This window comes from Haliotis rubra, unplaced genomic scaffold (genome assembly GCF_003918875.1).
Source record: "Haliotis rubra isolate DU_JTF1 unplaced genomic scaffold, ASM391887v1 Scf832, whole genome shotgun sequence".
NCBI lineage: Eukaryota > Metazoa > Mollusca > Gastropoda > Lepetellida > Haliotidae > Haliotis > Haliotis rubra.
Window position 1 is genome coordinate 399,378 of NW_025767560.1, and position 18,101 is coordinate 417,478.

General features: G+C 38.3%; 2 protein-coding genes and 1 long non-coding RNA gene across 3 annotated transcripts; 2 read left to right on the forward strand and 1 right to left on the reverse strand.

Moving 5' to 3' along the window:
- Positions 1-1,337: 1,337 nt before the first annotated feature.
- Positions 1,338-3,243, reverse strand: LOC124262354 (interleukin-1 receptor-associated kinase 1-binding protein 1-like). The gene is made up of 3 exons (XM_046696843.1): positions 2,898-3,243; positions 2,291-2,487; positions 1,338-2,165 (listed from the first exon to the last, which is right to left on the reverse strand). Exons 1-3 carry the CDS (start codon positions 3,186-3,188, stop codon positions 1,937-1,939), a joined length of 717 nt encoding a protein of 238 aa, XP_046552799.1. The 5' UTR covers positions 3,189-3,243; the 3' UTR covers positions 1,338-1,936.
- A 958-nt stretch (positions 3,244-4,201) lies between these two features.
- LOC124262355 (protein jagunal-like) lies at positions 4,202-7,521 on the forward strand. Its single transcript, XM_046696844.1, has 2 exons — positions 4,202-4,422; positions 7,024-7,521. The coding sequence occupies exons 1-2, from the start codon at positions 4,334-4,336 to the stop codon at positions 7,505-7,507; spliced, it is 573 nt and encodes a 190-aa protein (XP_046552800.1). The 5' UTR covers positions 4,202-4,333; the 3' UTR covers positions 7,508-7,521.
- Positions 7,522-9,867: 2,346 nt separating this feature from the next.
- On the forward strand, positions 9,868-15,080 carry LOC124262356. The gene is made up of 2 exons (XR_006894564.1): positions 9,868-13,269; positions 13,936-15,080. It is a non-coding gene; the product is annotated as an uncharacterized LOC124262356 (long non-coding RNA).
- Positions 15,081-18,101: the final 3,021 nt, after the last annotated feature.

The window sequence follows — 18,101 nt, forward strand, 5'->3', positions numbered from 1 at the left end:
GAGAGACAACTCTGTTAATCCTTTTTCATTAGTTTGTGAAGAGTTATCCCCCTTTGTTTACTTGCTAGCAGACGACATTTTCAGTGATCCTCAGTATGGATGATTTAGAGAAGAGGAAGTTGATTTTAGAGTATTATAACAAGGACATCAGATCAGCTAAAGTGATTCCAGTAGAACAGGCATCCCTTTGTCCACTGTTTATCGTGTTTTGAAACATATTGCAAATGGATATGGCATTGAGCACCAGGGAGGCGCAGGTAGGCCCAGAAAATTGACTGTCGGTGACAGGAGGCGGCTTGGTATTCTTGTTTCTATAAACAAACGAAGGACTTTTGAAAACGCTGGCGGTCTATAAGGAGACAAATATAACTGAGCTGCATGCAATGGGTTGGCAGAAAAGTCGAGGAATTCCATCACCAATCATGAAACCTGGACAAAAGGAGCCACGGTTGAACTTGTGCTTACAGCATAGAAATTTTAACTGGGACAATGTGATTTTCTCAGTTGAAAGTTCTGTGTGGCTGTTTCCTAATACACTGAAATTCTGGAACAAACAAACTGAAAAACCTTTGTATCAGCGCCCAAAGTACAGTCCGAAATTTAACGTGTGGGGTGGCATATCTGTGTTAGGTGCAACGCCCCTCTGTGTATTTGAAGGGAATATGAACAGTGAGCGGTACACAGATATTCTCGAGGGACATTTACTTCCATCTGCTCACGTGTTCTATGGAATTTTGTTTGATTTTCCAGCAGGACAACGACCCCAAACATCGTTCAAAGCATTCACAGGCCTGGTTTCGGACCCAAAATAGGACATTAGTGTCAATAAGAAAAATCTGACAAATATTGCTGAAATGAAAGAAGAGGTGGGACAGCATGGACCACGACTTTCTAACTTCTTTGATCAGTAGTATGCCCCGCCACATTGAAGCCTGCATTGCTGCCCATGGTGACTTGACAAAATACTAACTGTTCACCTGTCTTTGAATCTGGAGTTATGTTCTGCTAATATTCACATTTAATATGTTAGTAATGAGTGAAAAAAAAATTAAAAATTGCAATCTTAAATTCTCAATAATTTCTGGTTGTACTGTATATTTTCTACAATCTTCAAGACTATCTTTTCATGAATTAAATCAGATCATGATGCAAAATTATTCCAAAATCAATCAAATTGATTTGTTGAATCTATGATGTGCATGATGTACTAGGTAGATAAGGTTTTAGGGCGACCTTGGGCCTTAAAAGGCCTATATGCGCCCAACACTTAACAAACTGTAATATTATAAACCATCTAGCAGTTATCTCCCTTGAACCCAATCAACACTACAAGCAAATACTCCCAACGCCTTTAATGCTACATACATATACACTGTAAATACACATACAAAATACTTATCATTCATTATTGTTGCAGCAGCATGTAGAATTACTAAAGGACGGATGAACAAGTTGCAGCAAACTGATACAAATTTGTGAAACTGAAGGTGATTAAACAGACATTGCAAGCTGTAACAAGCAAATTACACAATACATCTTAGTTACTGATTCAGTGTACTATGTACACTGTTTAAACAAGACTGTGATGCTTGGATGAAGAACAGTACAAATGAGTGCCATTTTCTGTACAACAATTCCTGTATAACAGCAGTTATGACCCTTGTGCAGTTCAAGTCCCTATTTCATCACACAACCAATATATATGTTATGCCTGGTCAGTTCTAACCCTTCAGTCCACATCTGCTTCCCACCCATGTAACAAGAGCCTTGGTAATGCATAACACATCTCTAGGCTGCTCATAAAGCAACCATTGTACCTGGTGTACAAGGTCAGAATACTCTTACAGAATACAGTATCACAGTCATTTTTCACATAAATAGTTGGTAGACCAATTGAAGAAGCTATCTCAGAACTTTCTTTACTTTTGGTTTGAGTTCAAACGATGCTGACACACGACTGCGTACAGTTATTGTTGCATTTGAGATTACGTTCCTGGATTGTTGTCATGGTTACTGAGTCGGAGTTTGTGTCTGTGTGTCCTTCTATCTCCTGGTTGTCCTCCTCCATGATGTACACAGGTCGACCCACAGACAGATGGACAAAGCGGGCCATTTCCTGTGCCTTTTGTTTTGCGTTGTGGATGGCTACCAGACTGGCTTGTTTCCTGAAACGTGTAACCATGTTTTCAGTAAATACTGTAGCAACTTTCCCAATTCCCCAAACTTGGCGTAATTAACAGATTGAAAAAGACATTCCAAGCACATCAATATCCATTACTTGCAATCTGACCTGAGACTCTCTAGGCTCTGATTCGTGTGGAAGAACTCAGGCAAGGAGACTGTGACTGTATCATCAAGCTTCTCCACCAGCAGGTTGCCGACGCTCTCACTCTTCTTGATGTCTCCAAACTTTACCCCGACCTCTGTCTCCATCACATACAGTGAGTCACTCCTGGACAGGTGTTTGTGGATGTGTAGGTCCTGCTCCTGAATAAGTAGAATTGTAAAATACAATCACAGACTGTTGTGTCAAAGTTGAAGGGACCGAGATTAAACACGACAGTGATAAGTCAATTAGGAACATCCAGGAAAGAAGCTTTTGCGGAAAGACTTCCGCCCGTATCCCCCCTTAAATTTATTCTAGTCAAACCATATCACCTGAATGTATATATATTCCTCATCTGATAAGGATGCGTTTTAACATGTTTCTTTAATTGTATCTGCACATACTGAAAGACACATCCAACTTCTAAAAGTGCCACTCAAAGAAATTGTTCCTCATCGTTAACATTTAGGGGGATACGGGCGGAAGTCTTAACGGTTTTGCTTCAAGACAAAAAGTCGGCATTGTTGTTTGGTTTACTGCTAGAGGCTAGACATTGGTAAAATACTCTAACCTTAATTCCGTGGTTCTGTAGGGTCTGCACAATGTAGTCGAGGCGCCGGGCCACGCTGTTCTTGGCATCCTGGGGGTTGTCCTTCTTGCTGGTGACTCGCACTGTGAAGCGACTCAGATCAGGGGGCTGAGAAACTTCACCCACAGCAGTTACTCGAATTTGCCGGTCCCCTGGTGACACAGCGTCACATGCCGCCCTGTTGTCATCAAATTGTATTATCTTGTGAGGTGATTTCTCCACAGGGCGATTCTGCATCTCAGCAAACACTCTTACTGGGCGATATGAGGCCATTCGTTAGAACACTGTCGTCTTTTGCTGTAAACACAAGCTTCGACTTGTTTATACGGAAAAGTGTAAAACATGACACGGCATTCTCATCCGAAAGTGGATTAAAGCACGACAATGTACGTGAACATTTTCTGTCAGATGAGTCTGAAGAAGTCTAATTGAAGACTCCTTCGTAAACACACAAAACTGGCGCTTCATTTTAGTTAGGAAATCTTTCTGGTTATATTTCTTCTATCAGAGACCTAACGTTTCTGTTTCTATACACAGACAAATGGGTTACACTTCAAACAAAACATTTGATTTAAAAATCAGCTGGTACTATGAGAATAAAGATTACTCACTCACTTTCATGGAAAACGTACGTGAACATCTTCAGTACCAAAGGAGTCTGAAGAAGTCTAAAATTGTAGAGTCTACCCTTTCGTAGAATATACAGAAATGGCGCTTCTGTCAGGTTATATTTATATACACAGACAAAATGGTTTACAATTCAAACAAATTATTTAATTTAAAAATCAGTTGGTACTATGAGAGTATAAATGCTTGTTAGAAATACTGGGATTCATACTTCATTAGCACATTCACTCCCTGTGAGTTGAATATTGATACTTCATGAACGTCTAAGTAATGTAATATGTATACTTTACATCAAGAATACAAACGTAAACCTGCAAGTGTTTTCTTTTAGAATTTTTCGTAACTCTTCACAGTTCAGTATAACTCCTCCTCCTATACGTTCAACCACTTGGGCAAAAGTCGCAAGGAATCTGATGAAATTACAAGATGAACGCGCTGGATCGATGTTTCTTTTCGTTTCTGAATTTATACTTTAACAAGTACTACTTCCGGTACTGCGGCAATATCGCTTACTGTGCTAACAAATCATTGAAATACATTTTATTGTAGTTATGTTACAAAATAAGCATTAGGACAAATGGCGTACCTACTGCACATTTAAACCGTTACATTCCATTGAAGTTCTCGGGAACGATAATTTTGTATTGATATCAGCGATGCGGTGTCGGAACGGAAGTCAAGTTTGCCATATCGGGAGCGACCAAACCCACCTGGCCAAGGCCAGTTGTTGCACCGTGTCCTTTCGTTGAAATCTTCAATCACCGCATTTTACGTTGCATTTACAACTCCAAATGGCCTCCAAGTTCGGAAAAAGGCCCGAAGGGTCAGATGGAAGTGATTTCTGGCACAGGGAAAGTATCGCGGGGCAGTATAAAGTTAGGTGAGGGTCAAATATCTGATGCATCAGTTGTCACGTTGACCCATATTTGATACATGTTTGCTAGTAATTACTGTATTTGATAACACATTTACATACATGTTTCACCGGAAAGAATGCAGGTTAATCGACACACCCTCCGATCGTGTTGCAAAATGACTTACAATTCACTGTTCTTGTATGTCGACACTGGAATGTTACCGGGCCTAACATTATGGCGCCAGCTGCTGTCATTGATCTCGCGTGTCTGAAACTGTATTTAAGTAATCGTAGGGTACCCCAACTATAACTTTAGACCTTGAATCATCTTTCCAAAAGCGAACCCTTTGTGATCATTTAGGTTAATTACTTCTATCTGATCAAACACCTCTGCACTATTATTAAGTACCCCTTTCCAATCAATGTTTAGGTTTAGTTGTGACTTTGGGCTAGCCATCTCACCTCTTTTGACAAATGTTTTCAAAATAAATCCAGGCTACTAATGTGTTATGTGGTCAATTTTCATGGAAAAAGAAAATAATTACCTAAGATGTAAGCAAGCCTGTATACAATTCTGCTGATGTGCTTTAATCTTGTCATCCATCACAAGGTACACAAGCAGTACAATTGCGAGTGTTAATGATCAGTGTCATGTGTTTTCTAGTTAAGCAAGCCATGTGGTGCTATTGGTCAAAGGGACCACTAATCTTTGTTCATTATAATGATAGTTTGTTATATGCATTTTAATCGAACATACGACAAGTAACCAGGACCCCCCAAAGTTAGCATGTTGTACCCCCCAAAATTACAGTTTGTTATATCTGTCAGTTTGCTATTTAAATGTTTCTGTAAACATTTTTTATTTTCTATGTTTTTGCTTTTCTTCAAATATGCTTACATCTATTTTTAGTGGCATTTTGTGTATTCAGTGAACTAAAATATCTTGATTGTACCCCATTTTATTATTATAGGATATTTATATAGCGCACATATCCAGGCAACTAATGCATGCTCAAGGCACTGGGATTTTTCCCTCGCTCATTGGATGTCAATCTCAACGGCACATCGTATTTAATTATCAATCTCAACTCCCTGGGGAGTATACAACTCTTGCAGCCACTAGGCGGACCAAGTTATTGTGGCTTTCTCATCCTAACGAGGTACCCATTCACAGCTGGGTGGACTGGGACACATAGTCACAGTACTTTGTCCAAGTTCACTGCACGTTGCTGTACCCGCAACTAGGTGTTTGCACATATTCATGTGGCCACCATCTGGTCATATACCAACGGATGTGTTAGTGTGTGAGTCCCATCAGCAATTAGAACACACACTCACAGAGTGTCTCACCTAATCACCTTCAAAGTCAGTGGTCTAACCCACTCAGTATTGTTGCAAAATGGAATTGTGACAACTGGTAGTCGAGATCATGTACTTTGTGTACCCCTCTAACAAGTCTGAATTGGCATGGCTCACATGTACAAAAGCAATGAATACACAATGCTGTTTACATTGAACACTTTCTTAAAGGCATTATGTATTCATAGCTTTTTGTCATGGGATCATGCCGATTTACACTTGCATACTCAATTTTACTTAAAACTTGCCATACTTCCAATTCCTTGGTAGTGGTTAATCAGGGTTTGCTGTAATGTAAAATGTGTGTCCAGTACACAAACGTACATAATGGATGCAGAAACAATACTTATTACTTGCCCGTGGAAGATACGGCAGTGTAATATTTTTACGACAATATTACACTAGTGTAATACCGCTAGACATATGACGTCATAATGGTTACAGTTACGACGTCACAATGCTAATGCCTCTGTCGCAGTGGTATGAGACCTTGCTTGACTAGCGGAATGCTGAGAGTCATCACACTGTAGGCTATTTCTATCAAATAATGTTTGAGAGTAATAAACTGAACACTAAACTCGCTTCCGTGAAATATTTAGTATCACACTTGCTTTCGCTCGTTTGATACCAAATCATTAACTTGTTTAATAAAAATGGTATTACACGGAAGGTCGTTTAGTATCCTCTATATATTACATTGCAAGGGACCTACAGTAATATTCATTGTACCAGATTCTTGGCAAGAAATATAAGGTTTTTGTAATAAAAATAATTGCTAAATGTTATCATTCAGTACTTTACAGTACCCTCATATTTCCTTTAAGGACTTTTGAAGTCAACTCTGGTTAATGCATTTGCTTGTCATGCTGAAGACCTTGATTTCATTCGACCCATTTGTGAATCCCATTTCTGATGTTCGTAGCTTTGATACTGTGATAATATTGCTGAAAGCAGCAGAAGAACTCACACAAAAGTAAATACAACCTAAAACAAACAAGCTCTATACCTTTGTTTTGGAATTGTTTGGCCCATGGTAAATTTATGCATGTGACCCCATGACCAGATGGATGGCAAATTTTAAAGTAATCAAACTCAAGATATTCTTTATACATATAGATACTCATGATATCAGTCACTGGATTATCTGGTCAAGAGTCCATTATTTCAAGATCAGTGTTATATAGCTATAATATTACTTTGTGTGACTTCAAACAACAAACATTATGTCTATCTTTACACTTGGTACACATCTTTCTTCTCTTTCAGCACTGAAAACAAGTCGAGACTGAGGCTAGATTTGTTCTTTCACTTCGTCACTGGCTTCATGATGTTCATTCGTCTACTGCCAGCTTTAACTGCCTTTTTCGGGATGTCGGTGAAGATGTTGCGTCGGTGGGATCTACCAGCTCCGCGGTCGTGGGAGTACGCTTGGTTCATTAGTGTTGTAGCTGCCGTGCTTGGGTGGAAATCAACACCTCACAACCAAATATTTCTCATCAAACAGTACATGCTAGGATCTGTTGTATTTGGGATTTTCCCTGTTATATTTGGTTTCATAGATGTTGCTGATGATTTAGGCAAATACTACCATGAAAAGAAGTACACGTATGTGATGTTTGGCTATCCTGCAGTTATTGTGTGGTTTTTGTTCCTGCTTGTAGCAGTGCAGCTGCACATCTTTGGACTTTATTTTGGCACTGTGCTTGTGAAAGCATGGCGACCCCGTGTTGTAAAACCCAAAGAAGGATAAACATCTCACCCAAATGTGTTTTGCATGTTTTCAGTGTTCTTGAGTACTGACCTTACCGGCCAGCTATCAAACGGTTTGAATGGGTAGTTGGAACCCTGGGTTTGAAAAAATATGGAAGATTAGTTTGTTTGAACAGGCAATTAAGTGGCAGGGTGCATGAGATAGTGGCAGGATGCATGAGATAATGGCTGTGTCAAACCTGTATTGTGACCCCTCATCAACACTGAGGTCAGTGCCATCTTGCCTTATTTTGTCTCCTCTCTAGTGAAAGGAGAATATGGGACCATCAATAAATATTCATTTTCTGCCACAACAGCAAGCCACTGCTTCCATTAGAATTTTAGATATCATGAATTAGAGTTCAAAACTTTTGATAGTTGGTCATTTAATTTTTCTCTCTAATTTATTCCTCCATGTAGTCATGGTGTAAATGTAGACATTTATTCCCCCAAATAGTCTATGTAGGTATAGAGTTTTCACCCTGATAATGTCAAAATGTATTGAAAGTTCACCTGGTATGCTGTTTTATTCAATACATTTAGGAGAAGTCGATATTTACTAATAGTGTACACTAACACATCTTCATGTTGACAAATATTCATGAGAACATCTGTCAGGTCAGAGAGCACTGATGTTGGAACTCAGTTCATTTTTAGTGACAGGTTCTATTTTCACTTGTATATTGTTTTGATAAGCAACCTACTGCCGCCATATAGCTGGAATATAGCTGAGTGCGAAGTTAAACATCAAAACAAATAACAGGGACACTATAAGACGGGGAGTGGTCACTCCTCGAAAAGCCCCTTAGCCTATGCCTCGGCTCGTCACGTGACCAGTGTAGCCAATATGGCGGCAGCTTAGTTTTTAAGATTGAGCCTGGTTTATTTTCAACAGCTGATTACATTCGCTCAGTGTTGTGACAACTGAAAACCTACACGTAGAAGGTTAGTCACCTATTCGGTCACTTCATTTTAAGTCAAATAATTGTTATTAGTGTCAGTATTAGTACAATAGATTTGTAGTAAGGCTGAAGGCTAAATTGCTAATGTAAAAAACGTCTCTAAGTGGATTTAAAAAAAGAATTGACAGCTGATGTTAACACATGTGTTCTAGTGATAGTTTTGTGTTCTTTAAAATGTTTGGGGAGGGGTGGCCAGGGTGTATCATTTATTCTTTCATTCATTCACATATGTATTTCTGTTGTTCTTTTCTTTATTTCTTTCATTCATTCACATATAATTCTTGCTCTTAATTCTTGCTATAATTCATTCATTAATTCATTGTAAAATTTGGAAGATAATTGAGAAATTGAGAGAAAAGGCATGGGAACTCATAAGCATTTAACATAAACAGAAAGGCAATGATACATTATGAGACATTTTAATTGCGTAACAGATCAATTCAAACATATATCATAATAGTACTGTACAGATATGTGTAAATATTGAAGGAAACATGCATGATCATATTGACAGTATAGCTTATGTTTGCAAAAAGTATGCTGACTGAAATAATAAACTGTCTGAAGTACTGTTAAATGCAACCGAAGTTGCGCTGGGAACGAACCAAGTCACTGTGTGCGTTGGAGCATGACGAGGCACATGCTAATTAGTACAAATGGTAGATAAAGTAAGCGAGTGACCTCTCCCTGTTGTAGAGTATCCCTGCAAATAATAAGCAACCTATTAGTCTACAGGCAAGTTTCTAAGCACTTAAGGCACTTGTCAAGACAAAAACTGTGCCTGAAATATTACTGATGTGACGTAGCATTTACTGAATGATTTGAATGTATCACAAGATACGCTGTGGAGTGTTAATAAGTAGCATAGTGATGAGTCTCCCATTAATTATCATGTGATACATTACCCTGTCATTCACTAATGTTTTTTCAGCTCAGACCTGTCAATTAAATTGTCTGTTATCTTACATAGGTATCACGTAACATTACTCTGCATGCAACGGATACACCTTGTAGCATGCTTGTCAGGAGCACTTGGCACCTCCTGCAGGTGCTACCTGGATGTGTGTACTTGACCAGTAACAGGAGGTATTGGTCTTACATAACTGGTCACCACCCCTTGGCTGGGTGTCAGGTTATTGAACTGTTGCGGGCATGTGCAACAAGATGTCATAACTCACAGATAATGTTCTGTTACATACATTGAGTTAGCTGTGTGGTGCAGGAGATTAAGTAGCAAGTAAACACCATTCTGTTAAATGTGCAGCCAAACTCAGTGATAGGATCAAAAGCTTAACACTGTGTCTCAATGTGTTTCAAATAGGGCTTTATACAAAGATCAATAATTCATGAGTAGATCGATGGAAAGAATTATTAATGATTATCGATATGAAAACTGTGTCATCGATATAATCGTACATAAACTTTTGTGATGAAATAAAATTAGAATTTCAAAGTTAGGTCTTTCAGGATGCTGTTTCGTTAGTCATCCATGCATAAACATCACAACTCATCAGTGACGTGAAAAATGTTGATTTCTTTCAGACCTTTTGGGCATTTCTCCAATATTTATCAGTAATCAATCAATATTTAGTTAATGATTATTAATCTTAATGATCTATATCAATAGCCAGCCCTAGTTTAGAATATGTTATTGCAGCATTATACACACTGAAATAAGGGGGTCGTTGAGCCAAGTGGTCGTGAGTTTTACCTCACCCAAGACACAGATTTGATTCCCCACATGGTGGTTCAGAGGGAAGTCTATTTCTGGTGTTCCCTTGTATTATATTGCTTGTATATTTCTGAAAGCAGCATAAAAACGTAATCACTCAGTGTTAAGCCAGTACAATCCTAATTGATGAAACTAGAACAAGGATAACCTCAATAACTTGTGTGACTGCAGGCTCCCTGCTAACATAAGCAGACACAGTGTGATGTACTGTCCAAATTAATGTTAACACTACTCAGTCCTGCTGCTTCTGCTTGTGTGCTTGCTGTACATTTTTGTCACAGTACTCTGTACATATGTAGTTACCATGGTTACCAGCATGTTCTGATAGTTTTACTAAATCGGTAATAAATGAAAGTTTTATGACCTTATTTCTTTTTTGGCTTCAGATTACAATTTAATCTTTTAAAAACTTGTTTAGGTAGTGTATTACAGACAACGTATAGTTAGGAATAGGCTGCTTGAAATGTATGTATGACTGAAAAGTGAAAGTATGAGGTGTCTTCTCATATTATCTATGTGGGCATTTTTCTTTTTCTGAAATAGTTTCATGATTGGGATGTATATTATGTTCACTTTTTTTTTCATATTAAATTTCTTTTGATTTGGAACATTTTGATGCAAAATGTAAAATAATTAAGAAATTGCTTTTAGGGTTTATTTGAACTTTCTTTACAAAATAAAGCTTGAATTATTTTTGTATTTTTTTTTTTAACACATTTGCAAACTTTTGCAAACCCAGCATGTATGCTGAATGATGTGTGAGGCCTGTTTCTAGGGCTCCTGCCATTATATTGTTCGGATACTGCTTGAGAAACAGTATGAGAACTGAAGAACATCTCATAACTGATACGCAGTATTTGAATGTGGGTTGAACTTCTTGATGAATATTTCATGATCTTCATCTTTCTTTTAACTGATGACTTTCAAGTCATATTTCGTGAAATACATTCTCTCCTCAGGAATAATGTCCCACTCCGACTCCTCCCAGTAGGTGTCTTGTCAGAACTGGTAAAGAAATGTTTCTCATCAGTGCCAGAATTTAAAAATGGCTTGGAAATAATGCTTTGGGCTCTTTAAACCTCATTGTTGTGTACTTGGTTTTGTTTTTAAACAACAAATGAGAGACTGTAACCAATAATAAGACTGAGCACTTCATTACAACAAGGAAAGTGTTGAATATGCTTCTCTAAACTTTGAAACAATCAAGTATAGACAATATTCCATAGTGTACCATATCGTATGAGACAGTGAAGGAAGATCTTGAAGACTTATCTATAGTGCAATAAGTTAGGAAATGGTTGAATTCAGATTTCAGTGAAAAAAAAATGACTAGCTAGGTTTTAAATAACTAGCTAGGTTTTAAATACAGGCAGTTCAATGAGAAACATATCTTTTTCTTTTCTTTTTATTGTTATCATATTGTGTTGTTCTTAAGCATGTTGAGTTAACCTGAGTTAATGTGTGCTGTATTTATTTGTGTGAATGCTGAGACTAACACCATTCATATTGATTATTGGGGCTGTAACGATACACTTGGTCAAGGAATGTTGTCCAAGAAGAATCCTTATGGGTACTTTGGTGAGTTTGGTCTAATATCACCACTCAAATTACCATGATCTGCAGGTATTCCAACCTGTTTCTGAAGCTCAAAAGGACTTATGTTTCACAGTATTACAAGAGAGACATCAGAAAGTGATACATGATATCAGAGACCATATAATATTATACTTGACATCATAGAAAACCACATTCCAGCACCAAGAACAACCAGAGATGCAGAAATTGTTGATAATTCATGTTTTAGATGTTGACATAAATATATACTTCTCATCAGATAGGGAGCATCTAGGAAGGGTCTTAATGTGACTGTAAATATGTTGTCATTTTCCTTTTCAAGTCAATTAAATACATTTCAGAAAGCAGATACTTTCTTTTTCACATAACTGTGTGAAATAGCTCACTATGCCTGTATATGTTGAGCAGTATATACAGATATGACTGGAGCATACATGCTAGTATTGCTGTGATGGTATAAAGAATCTTTCTACATCAATACTTTTGATGAATCGTTACAGCCCTAACCATTATTTTTGTTCTGGCATGCTAGAGGGTGCATGAGATGTTATTATTTCAGTCCCTGTAGTCATAGTGTGATGATTTTAGCTGAACACAACGCTGCCACATGTTAATTGCTCAATAGCCATGATACTCAAGTGTGATGTTAAACTCACACAAATTAAATCAGGTAAACTGTCCGTAAACACTGAATGCTTACCTTCAGGTCGGATTCAGAACAGGGGCAGAAATAGAAAAAAGACAATAAAGACTCCTTTTTTCAGTATTCTATTGGTATGTAAGGACATTTTCATTAGAATAAGTGCTTGGAAATAGGTTTGTATTTCTTTGGAACATCATCAGGTTAACTTTTCAAGAATCAGCAAAGTGTTTAAAGGGAGACAACTGTCCTTGACATCTCTGCAAGAATCCAAAGTGATACTACTATACTATACAGACAGTTACAAAGTTACATGTCTATATGTACTGTTATATATTCTGCATCACTTGTTATATCTGCTGATGAGTTTCCTAGCTCAGTTCTCTCCCCTGGGAGGAAGGGGAAGCGGTTCCACGTGTTCTCCTTTTCATCATTCATGTGGCATTGTTTACGGAGAAGGAAACACGGTTTGAAAAAGAAAGAGTGTGACCAAGGTCACGTGGAAATGATGAAGGCAGACTCTTACGACAGACGCAGGTTATAATAGGAATAAATAGCTATTTTATAGATGATGGCACTGGCCTATCGGAATGTCAGACATGTATGTCTAGCTGATGCAGTAGCTTCAGTCTGTCTAAAGACAACAGGAGGTGCATCTTCATGCTGACGTGATAACAGTTATCATATGTCACTGGCAGATCATATATTATTGACAGTGTTGCATATTCAAAGGAAAAAGGGTTATGTTCCTGGGACTCGGAACAAGCTTGTCCTGGTGTGACTTGTACTACACAGTGTCTGCAGCATCTTCGGAGTCTTCTTTAGCAAACAACTGGGTGTAATCACTTGTCAAGGTCAGTGAACTAACGGTCAGAGCTGATTTCAAAACACAAATGTCTTCTTTCTAAAAATAATTATCTTTGTGTCAAAATGGTGAACAAAACGTCACTGAAACATCCATCTAACTCATGGCTACTCCAGTAGCATGTTGCTGGTGTTAGGGTGGGATATGACCTGCAGTAGAAGTGGAATGTCTGGATGACAGAATTATCTTCAGTAGAATGTGATGAATGTCTGAATGGCCTCCAAAATAATATAGTGAATGTCTGTCTGATAACATTTGAATGATCTCAGACAGATTGGGATGAATGTTTGAATGATCTCCAAAACTGTTGGTGTGATAACATTTGAATGATCTCAGACCGAAAAAGATGACTGTCTGAAAGGTCTACAATTGCATGCAAAATGAATGCTCGACAATTTCCTCGTCATATGAGCGAAATATTCTCAAGTACGATGTAAAACCCAATTTCACCTCACCTCACCTCGACAATTTCCATGGAACCAGATCACAGTGCGAATGACGTATTATTTTTAGGAATGCAAAAAATGTACATATCAATGTTTGTGAGAAAGGAAAGTAAGTACAGTAACTGTTATCAGTGATTATGTTCATCAACATCTTGTGTTCCTCTTTGTTAACATCTTGTAAATACTGATTCCTTGGGTATTTTTTTCAGGGCTGACAAAGCTGCAATCAGTGGTATTGAAGGAGAATTTGAAGTTTTCCTGCTACAACATGCATCATCTCACATCATGAAGCCTCAAATCTATTGTTAAATAGATAGACTTCTTTGTCAGAATAAAAACTAATAGTCTTTACAGTGACCTCAGTCGAACAAAATGAGCACTTCAAGATGAGCGATGCACATGGTCACATAGTGTAAGAGCTTCAGCTTCCCATCAGGATCAGATGTACAGAGGTGCCTGTTGATTAACCTGAAGTGTTCAATGTCATGTACTAGAAAGACCATCAAAGCTTGACACACATGGATAGTCGATATCACACATTTATAGAACTTCTATGGAACCTTTCACTGAAGCTTCCAAATATTTTTGTAATATTTACACTAATAGTTTTCAGTTGTTTTAGTTATAGTGTAATGTAGTTTACTAGCTATGGTGGTTTTTCTGTAGGAATATTGTTTTTTTCCATGTATACTGAAGAACTTCATTGACAAACACCTGTTAACAACAGTATGTTGTGTTATTGTTATGGGATGAGACTGCACCTTGGATTTTTTGGATGTGAAGAAATCTTTGAAAACTTGCTGCTTGATTATTTTGCACAAAGTATTTTGTTCATCATGGCTATGTACATACTGGAGTGAAAGCTTTGATTTTGAACATGTTTTGTACATACATCAGTGATAAGCAAAAAGATCTCACTCCCAAACTAATATGAGTGAAGTACAACTGTACAATATAGAGTCTGTTTCACAAAACACTCTGTTCTCTGTGGTACTGTACTATGGTGTTCTGTGGGCAGTGTTTGTAGTACAACACTCGGCTCTCTGGTGGACAGTGTCTACATGGTACTATGATCTAATGTCTTGTGGACAGTGCCTGTGAAACTATGCTCTAATGCCTGGAGGACAAGTATATGGTTCAGTGCTATGGCGTGTAGTTGAAGATGACTGAAATACGAGACTCTTGTATCAGGTGGTCAGTTCCTGCGTTGAAGTTGTCATCGTTTTGCGAAAACTTGTGCCAAACAGTCCAGCAGGCACTAGAGACGTGGTATTCAACAGAACCTGTTACACTATTTAGTTCGATGAATGTTTCTCTTCCCAGTTTGATCCCCCAAATAAATGAATTTAAAGAAGCTACTTGTGGTTTGTTACTTCCAGAAGTTGTTTTGATTCTGCATCCATCCCACCTTTCCATCCTGGCGACTTCCGTCGTAGGATTCAGGAAACAGATAACGCTGATTTGGTTTGGGTACGAGTGTAAAGCAAGCCATTTATGGCCTCTAAGATGTCCTGTGACAAGAATTGATTATATAAATGTATATAAGAATAATATATCTTGTTTTTAAACAGTCATGTGTAAATTAGCACGAACGCGAAAAGTTTAAAAATAGAGAATGATGAGAAAAGCGCTCTGCACTTAAGGGTCGTGTCGAGAAAGAAAATACACAATACACAAGCAGGAAGGTCTGATGGATGCCCTTTATAATTGAAATGTTAAAAATCTGGCTGCTGAATTATATAAAGCAGAAGTAGCACGAAAGATTACCCTTGCTTTGGTCTTCCCATAGGCGTCTGAAAATTAAATGGAGACTGCCCGCCACCAGGTTTAGGCAGACGCTATTTGTATCAGTACGGTCTACTGGTTTTCAAATGTATAGCCAGAGAATAACCAGTCTCGAATATTTAACTCTACAAATTCCATTTGGATGTAAAAAGCAAAATAACGACGAAAACTACATACAAGTCATGACAAACCGTTCGCAACCATACAATAGTTTGTGTTGGTAATATGGGTTCGAACTTGTCCCGCTGAAGTCCTTTGGGTTCATCTCAGGTGGAGAGTTTCCACCAAAGTGAAAAACGCCCCCCACCTGCACCATCGGAGGCTTCATACCTAACCTGAGCGATGTAACTTTAGCAATGTCCAAAACCCACCAGAACAAGTCCATCTTGGGCACAGGTGGTCTTGTCTGCAATTCGCTTTGCCTCACTTGGTAAGCCAGACATGTGATCGTGGTTTCGAGTCCCCTGTTTCTCGGTTTGCCTAGCACCATACTCATGCTTTCAGGTTTCACAAGAGTGGGGCAGCACTCCGGCTTTCCTTCCACACCAAGCTGACCCGTCATGACGGAAATACGTCTGGAGATGGCGTTAGAGCCAACTCAACCTAAACATTTCTTCCTATCTGTTACAATAAGCTACTTGGGAGTACCGATTGAATTCATGACTGACCGGAGGACTATATATGCAAGGGGCATGCAATCAATAGTCCTAGTTTTGAGACGGTTATTCTTAGTACATGAGGAACATTTGCCTTTTCAGGAAAGAAACTGAACGTAACGTGTTAAATACCAGCACTAAAGAGCTTTACTTAAGTAAGTTTGTTGTTCTGTGATGTGAGGAATAGGGTGATGCTCTGCACAAATCTACCCACAAGGCCACATCAATATAATCATGTTTGGAACAAAACACACAAATAAGAACATCGCTGGAAGAGTGCAAAATAGGTTCTTCTCTCATTCTTAATATTTTGACCTGTTCGTGATTTCTAATTCAGTACAGTGCACTCTGTCTAATTCGGACCAGCTTGGGACCGACTAAAAAGTCCGAATTGTACAGTAGTCCGAAGTACACAGATTTTAAATGGGTTATCTCCCTATTATGCAGAATTAAAATTTGAAAATTGAGGACTGGGACACCTGGTAGCGGGTCCACAATAACAATAAAGTCAAAGTAACGATGTTTCGAGGAATTCATGAAATAAATTTAATTGAATGAAAACAACAACAACATTGTACTCTCGACAAAAAGTACAGAACAAAATTGGTGTTTTAAATGGGATGAGTTCAAGGCTGTATGAACAAAATCAGAAGGTCTTTAATTTGTACTGACGACGCTTGTCAAGGCTGGAACAAAATCAGCTGTGGTCCGTAGGCGTCAGCCAGTAGGACAAGCGAAGAACTACAAATTAAACTACGACTTGTCTAACCTCTGTGATTTCAACAGGCAACGAGCAGAGTTACCTTTCTGGTTTCATGTACATGCAACGGGCTCTATAGACTGGGATTGAGCAAATCCTTGCCAAAGCCATGCTCTAGCAACAAATCGTTTTAAAAAACCCAGTTCTCGCAATGTGTTTTGCAATTGCCAAATGTACATATAAATATACATGTAGGTGTGTGTGAAATATAATGTTACTACCGTTCACACTGCATTGGAAGCGCGTTGGAAACGAACACTGTCTGAGTTAACTGATCTGTTACAAGCACACGATTCTTAAACACACAGTATGTCATGAATAGCAGAGGGCAACACTGCAGGACCTGTCTGATTGGTATGCAAAGTTGCAAAATTAATATTGAAAAGCTTATGAATTACACTCCAGAGATCCTTACTTTCATTTTGAGTCCGGCGTGTCACAGTCTTGGAAATGCACGCAATAACAACCTAAATAGTACACGTGTATATCAAAAGACACAAGCTTGCCAATTAATGTTAGCCTTGCTCCAAGGCTGTACTGAATGCTAAGCCCATGGGATAACTTGTATGTATATAATTAATAAATACAGTCAAACATTGAATCAAACGTAGTAGCATTTTATCCCATTTGGCCCCGGTTACTATTTCACAGGGAACCAAATAAGGGATTAAAGGAGATTATCACACCCCAGTGATTTCTTCTACTGAAACAATAGGATTTGGGTAAGTGGGAAGACCCCGCCCATGGATGTATAGTAATTCTACCCTTTAAAGAGGCAAGTCTAGATAAGCCGACAGTCTAAGACGCCAGTCTGTTATTTATATATTCTTTTTAGAAATCTTCATTTAAACTATTAATTATTACCCTAAAGACTTGTGCAAGTCTAGCCAAAATGTGCATACCAGGATTATGAGTTAAACTCCTGAAATGTAATCTACCTTCTTTCACCCAAACAGTCAGACTATAGCTGTCTTGGATACGCAAAAATATATATCCTGAATAACAAAGGGCACATTCAGCACTTACTGTTGTGTATAACAGTTTATTGTTCAATATTTCAATAGTCTCCAAAGCAGTCGTAAAATATCTACTATCATTGACACTAATAAAGGGAGGCAACACTCGTTTGTAAACTGGTTCACTTTATGGTCGCGTTAAACGCTAAACGCGTTAA